A 6892-nucleotide genomic window follows, 5' to 3' on the forward strand; every position below is an offset into this window, starting at 1 on the left:
GGCTGGGTATTGACACACAGAGCTGTGTTGTGTCTCATAAGCATGGCTGTATTTCCTCAGTTGTTAAAGTCCACCATCTAGAGGTATGAAATGGTGTTTGCATACTACTATTACTGTTGCTCATATTTAAGGTAAGGGATTTAATGTCAGATTTAAATGATGACAGATTAATGACAGATTTCTACTTGCCCCAATGAGCCCAACACCATATTTCAATTTAATTGTATATTAGCATTTGTAGTTTTACTTTTCTACTTTTAAATGTAGGGGCACCAAGAACTCCAATAAAGTATCACATCGCATGTTAATTCATGACTTTTAATTCTACTGAACATATATCTACAAAAAAAAAGGTTCAAAAGCATCACATGTTGTTTGAAAATGCCATTCAGTTTTGGTAATTTCACAGCAGTTCTTGTAGACAGCGTTCCATTTCATGAAGTTCCTGTAGTTCTTCACATTGAGGGCCACAGTGGAGAGAGAGGAGCCTATGGGCCCTGGGCATCACAGAGAGAGCCGCACCACAGTCTCCGCTGTCAAAGGAAAGAGGAGAAGAACTGTTTTTGATCAAAAACAAAAGTCTCATCGGATAGAGTTTGACAAGTTGAGCTCTTACGCGTTAAAATGCAGCTGTGCTAATTTAAAAAGCTGTCGTCCAAGCTCAATGCTGTCCTCTCCGAACTGGGCCTGAACAGCAACAATGCTGCGCTTTAGATGGGATGCAGCCAGAATCCATTCACCTGTCAGTAAAATAATCCGAAAATCATACTACACTCTTCACTAGTATGAATTTAGATGTTATTTATTTCATCAGTCAAAAGGCAATGTAGAACTACATATCTTACAATCGTAGAAAAAAAGAAAAAAAAAGTACAACAGCTTGTCACTGGGCATTACCCTCAACTATGTACAGAACCTTATCTACTCCTACAAGGTGCATATTAATACCTTGGCTAAGAATTGTAATATGTACCCTTATGTTTATACAGAAAGTGTTTTTGCATATAACTCCACTGCTTTTCCATGTTGTTTTTTTCTATGTAAACATATGCTAGACGCACATGAGCATCTTGTGACACAGCATTCTAAAAAAAAAAAGTGCGCTCAACTTTAAAAAAAAGTTCTTTTCACCAATAGTTTATTTTTATTTTTTATTCCACTGCCCAGCATCTTGTGTTTTTAACTGCTAAAATGCGTTCTTTGTGTCTGTGTGAAACTGCCCTTAAAAATACTGCAATTTTAGGGAGTAACTAAGGGTACTGTCCTAGTGATAAGCTGTTGTACCCTTGAAGGTAAATGTTTTGCACTTTTTTTTCTGAGAGTGATAGGAACATGACATATGCTGTTGTTCTCACCTTTTGTGGCATACACACGCGCAGTTGCATCTACTAGCTCTCCTTGGAGAGGGTGAGTCTCTGTTAGGATGCTGTTAGCCTGAGAAGTAGCTGATTTGAGGATCTTTAGGGCTTTGTCTACAAAACATGGATACATATTATGTATATTTATGGATATCTAACATAGACAAAACCATTTGTGATTCATATTGAGGCAGTACCTAATCGGTCTCTCTCCATGAGATGAAAGGCTTCATCCAAAAGACACTGTAAACCCTGAAGTCTGTTTTGTACATCGGCACTGGTGATCTGATGACCACAGGATGGCAAAGAGCACACGTACCTATCCATACGGGACTGAAATAGTATCAAATCATTTGTTTGGCAAATGGTTCCTTTAGTAAATATATGTTATACCAGGAATATCTTCAAATATTTTGATCAGATGTACTTTTCTGCAAATGTTCACCTGAAGAGGCTTTTCACACTTCACACACTTCAGCCCAGGTGTTGTGTTTTCTTTTGAATTCTGGCTTCCTTCTGATAGGTCTGTCTGACAGGCTTGACAGATACAATGGAAAAAGTACTGCTCCAGCAGGTGGCGCTGACGCTCCTTCACCTCCATTCTGCTAAAGTGTGGGCCTGTGAAGAAATTATGACATAAAAAAAATAAAAAATAATATTATATATATATATCTCAAACCAACCAACCTAAAACTGAATTTGCATGTTTTACCGTAACAGTGCAGAATCTCCTGTCCTGCAGTAAGATGTTTTGAAGCGCGTACAGTGACGGTCACACCACAGTGAGAGCTCTCTGGATGGTCAATGTGACCTTCAGAACAACTGAACTGACTGAGCGGGTCATTCTGAAAGCCTGCAGTGAAGGAGATGCTTGTGTTTGGACTGCAGGAGTGGTTAAGCAGGCTGAGAACAGGAAACATTGCTGTGGCAATTCGGATTTCACTACTGGAATGAACAGCCATACCACTTTCTTCTGTAAGAAAAATGATCAACAATCATTAAAATTCATGAATCTAATGTATTAATTGGCAGTTTGAGTTCAAACATGACAATTTTGTCGAACCTTTGACCCTAACAGCGGTGAGTGCTTGAGCGTTACACCTGAGCTGCATCATGTGTCTCAGAGCTGTGGCTCCTAGCATGCTCATCTCAGGCTGCCAGATTCCACTAACTCCTTCGTCCTTGCAAGATGCCCACATGTCCGGCGGGGGTCCACCTTGCAGCCTCCTATAAAGCACCGCCATGGTGATCGCCAATAAGAAGCGTGAGCCGGGTGAGTGTTGTGCCACATGTGGTAAAAGGCTGTAGATGCCCATGTACGAGTTGCCATGATAACAGTCGGTATGGTCTGAATCTTCTCGACAGTGGCCTCCGAGACTCAACTTGATTGGCGAATCACTTTTATAAGAGCTACATGTCACATGGTCTTCTTGTGAAAAGTCTGAAGCGTTTTTCTTCACCCTTTGAACTTCATTTTGTCCGGCTTTCAGGGCCACTCTTAGTGCAAGATGTCCCAAAACCCCAATGGCCAACAGATCTGCTCCAATCGGGCACTCCCATTGGTGCCAGCGCTCCCAAGCATCTTTTTGACAGCTCTCTCCACAGTACCGAGCGTAACTGCAGTTTGGACAAGGCACAAAGCTCAATGATTGTCTCAGGCAGTGGTGACAGTGTCGGTCTTCAGTATCAAAAGTCTTTCCTTCTTTTTTGGTCTCTGTATTGAGTTTGATACTTGGTATGAGTACATAACAGAAAGCCTCGTCCTCCAGCACCACCTCGCCAGCTGGTTTATTTTCCGTGGCTAATATGTGGCGACCTTTCTCTGGACTAAAATAAACAGACACACCATGTGGAATACATGGTGGTGTATGATGATTTGTGGTTGGCATGTTGGATTTTTCAAGTTGATTCAGGCATGCAGCTTGTCTAGTTCTCAGTTTGTCTTGCAGGTGGCTTGGGTAACCAGCCTCCAAAGAACGTTGAATATCCTGAAGACATTCCTGAGGAAAAAAAAAAGATAATCACTTAAACTCATATAGATGTGTCAGTGTTGCACTAAAGAATTTGGCTAGTTCTTATTTGAATGCTTCAAAAAAAAAGAGCATAAGACAGACTCTTACTCTATAGAGGCCACGGTAAAAGAGGGCTGCAGAACGGTTAGCATAGCACAAGGATAGCTCTTCTGTTTTCTTGTCTGCATTGCAAACACCCTAAAAATCAGAGAGAATGGGAATGTATCTTGATAATAGTACAACCTGCCATTTGAAATCCATTTTCCACATTTGCGCTGCAAGGATATACAGACTGGTAATGTAGATTTAATTTCCTATTAATTCAACAGAATGCCTGGGAACCCCAATATGCCCAAGAAGAATAAAGAAGTCTGATAGATAGCAGTTTACTAAATGTTAAAACAAATATATAATGTATAATGTTGCTTAGCAATAATTTACCATTTTTCCAATTAATTAATTTTATAATGATAGTGTTAGTGGTATATTGACCTTGATTGTAGGCTACTTGGTAGCGAAAAGACAAGTTGTTTTGCCAAACCCAAACATCACCAATGTAATCGCAAAAAAAATAAAAAAATAATCTGTTATCAAACAGGTTTCCAGAACCCTCGAGGTTTCCTGCTACCTCTGTCTGTCATTGGTCAGACACGCACATAACCCCGCCCCATAACTCACGCTATAGGTTGAGCCACAGTTAAAATCAAGCAATGGCGTGATAGTGCAACAAAATCGATACTTTTTGAGGAATTCAACGCGGAATATGCATATAACAAATCAGGAATATAATGCTTTAATCATACACAAAAAAAGTTAATTAACAAAGAAAAATCACACACATCAAATTTTTTGAAGTGTACTATCGTTATTATACGAAGCAGGTAAGTTATTTAGATCGCGTAGTTTCCTTACCTTGGAGTAATAGAGTGCTGCGACTGTGTAATCCTTCATTTTAAAACTTTGGTTACCTTGCTGTCTAAACTCAGATGCCCTCTCGGGAGACTTTTTCACGGAGTACTTCTCAGAGATTCTGGAGAAAGTGTTGAGATCATCTGGGCTGAAATATGGACAAATGACAAAAGGTATTTAGAATATTTATTTTTATTTAGAAACATAGGTTACAGCTGATATTTAAATATTTATAAATTGTGCACACTATATCTCAAATACAAACTAGTGCAGCAACGTACAAAAGCAGATTAGTCTCATATTATATAAAATAATTTAAGCGATTTTATAAACAGCTCCAGAGTGCAATATACTGACCCTAATATTGACAGCCCGTGGCTGAATATCGCATCTATATCTGTCAGAAGGCAGAAGCCCTCAGTTCCTTCTGGTCTAATTTCAGTCCATTTCTGCTCGACATGCCGAACCCACTCTGGACAGGGCAGATCCATTCAAAAATACTCTCAAAAAGATACCTATTAACCGAAAAATTATAGCTACGAAATTGTTTAAACACTTTGGATTTGACCACAATAAGGTGACTTCCTGTTAAAACTTTTATCAATCTTCAAAATATAGGTCCTGGCATGCTTGTTTAAAAAAAAAAAAAAAAAAAAATTAACAAAAACTGTAATTTAATTGTAGCTATAAATAAAAACAATAGTTATTAAAAGGGGTAACATAAATGAGTTTGCATGTACTTTTTAGCATTTTAATTTAGATTGTAGATTATTTTAATATATTCATAATAAACTATTACTTTAAATACTTTTATGTTGCCTGCTGCCTCCTTGGAAGTTTGTTGAAAATTATTATTATATATATTTTTTGTGCTTTTTTCATCAACTCAGATTAATCAAATAATGTATAGAAAGCAGAGATGCAGTAAGAATCACTGGGAAGGGAGGCACATTCATTTCCCCAGTAGGCGGCGACATTGTTCCACGTTACAAACTCCATATTTAAAAACACTCCTCTCAGGGACACAAGGCAGGAGCACAGGTATCAGTTGTCGACACGCATTTTGTTCTTTTAATATCTCTTTCTGTTGGTCAAGGTCTCTGGGGACTTAATTAGCTATTTTATCACCAGGGGGAATAAAATGACTGTTTGAAGAGTCAGTTCTGTCACTAAACGCCTACACTTACAGCCCCAATGCTTTCAGATTAGGCTAATGCTGATACTCCGTTGAAAATTAGATTTTGTCCTGGACACTATTATAAATACAGTGTTTAATCAATGTCGAAAGAATTTGAATCTCCTTCATAAGGATTTATAGGATTTGTTATTTAGTTTTCTGTGAGAAATTGTCATCCGAGAAAAGAGCATTTTACTTTTTGAAAGAATTAATCAGCATCTGCAACAGGAGAACTGCTATACAATATTTGTGAGAAAGTTACAATTTCCATAATTTACATGGAAATGTTTACACACTACTCGACAAAACACTCACTACAGCTTCATTGTACTTATTTCTTGTACGAAAATGAAGAAAATACCATTTAGATCATAAATATTTAATGACATAGCATTTATTTTCCTATATAGCTCAATACTTTACAGGGTGGTTGCATGTAGATTAGGCCACTTTTTTAATATTCATCTCAACAACATGTTATACAGCTCTAACTGAGCTCAATTGCTCAAGACAGGCTCATATTAATCAACATTTTGAATAAAAAGGATTTAATTTTGTTTATAACTTGGTTTCACTTTATAAAGTGTCTCCATGTCTGCATATGAATATTAATGTTGTGTTGTAAAGCAGATTGTGAGGTCCTCGATGGTGCTTATCACACATATAGCTCTAAGAGCTTTATGTTCTACTGTTTTGTTTTTTATTTGTGTCTCAAAAGCTGCTATTAATGCACCCTGTGATCTAGGGCACTTCTAGAATCTTGTATTTTCATGACCGTCTTTGTTGCCTGTGTGTGGAAGGTTTTCCAAGAGCGTAACTTGCTTTCTGATATCTTACCTTCTTTCTGAAGAGTTGTCTTTATTTTACCATTCTTAAGTTTAATATGATGCAATTTATACTGCCTCTTGAATTCTATGGAATGAAACTTGCCATCAATTTCGTAATTAAATGAGCCTATAAGGTGAACCTTATGGCTACTTGCATAACAAAAATATCAATTTAAAAAATGAACAACATGACCCAAACTATGCAATTAAATCACTATCTATTTAACAGATGAGTCTGGGAGTTTCATTTTAATAGTTAGGATATTAAACGGCTGTTTTTGCTTCGCTTAAAAGAACCAGTATAGGCTAAATAAGAGGCGTTTGTTTGTGAAAGGGACTGTTTGCGCTGCTTGTTTTTGATTCGCTTTAAAAGAACCAGTTCACAAGAGTCATTTGTTCATCAATCAGACCACACTGTTTGCTCTGTATTTTTTGGTTTGCTTAAAAGAACCGGTTCATAAGACTAAGAGTAATTTGTTCGTGCTATGGTTTTTTGATTTTCTAAAAAGAACTAGTTCATTAGAGTCATTTGTTTGTCAATCAGACTGGTCATCATGCTGTATGTTCTTGATTCTCTGAAAATAACCGGTTCATATGAGTAATTTGTTC

General features: G+C 37.5%; 1 protein-coding gene across 2 annotated transcripts; it reads right to left on the reverse strand.

The window, feature by feature from the left end:
- Nucleotides 1-300: 300 nt before the first annotated feature.
- On the reverse strand, nucleotides 301-4922 carry smyd4 (SET and MYND domain containing 4). 2 transcript variants are annotated; one of them, XM_077242189.1, is made up of 10 exons: nucleotides 4637-4914; nucleotides 4283-4427; nucleotides 3479-3568; nucleotides 2422-3358; nucleotides 2071-2331; nucleotides 1804-1976; nucleotides 1556-1691; nucleotides 1356-1472; nucleotides 617-740; nucleotides 301-533 (listed from the first exon to the last, which is right to left on the reverse strand). In XM_077242189.1, the coding sequence occupies exons 1-10, from the start codon at nucleotides 4768-4770 to the stop codon at nucleotides 404-406; spliced, it is 2247 nt and encodes a 748-aa protein (XP_077098304.1). In that variant the 5' UTR covers nucleotides 4771-4914; the 3' UTR covers nucleotides 301-403. The 2 variants fall into 2 exon arrangements, 1 of the variants encoding a protein (XP_077098304.1); XR_013207072.1 differs by lacking the exon at nucleotides 301-533 and having other exon boundaries at nucleotides 1556-1677; nucleotides 4637-4922.
- Between the last annotated feature and the right edge of the window lie 1970 nt (nucleotides 4923-6892).

This window comes from Siphateles boraxobius, unplaced genomic scaffold (genome assembly GCF_051911475.1).
Source record: "Siphateles boraxobius isolate OS27281-9 unplaced genomic scaffold, OSU_SipBor_1 25, whole genome shotgun sequence".
Lineage (NCBI taxonomy): Eukaryota > Metazoa > Chordata > Actinopteri > Cypriniformes > Leuciscidae > Siphateles > Siphateles boraxobius.

Bases quoted from the DNA above. Each gene is read 5' to 3' on its own strand.
- smyd4 (XM_077242189.1), bottom strand. From the start codon at position 4,770: ATGGATCTGCCCTGTCCAGAGTGGGTTCGGCATGTCGAGCAGAAATGG. The intron at 4,428-4,636 runs GTCAGTATATTG...TCCATATTTCAG, and splicing joins CACGGGCTGTCAATATTAGG to CCCAGATGATCTCAACACTT. The intron at 1,473-1,555 runs GTACTGCCTCAA...CATGTTTTGTAG, and splicing joins CATGGAGAGAGACCGATTAG to ACAAAGCCCTAAAGATCCTC.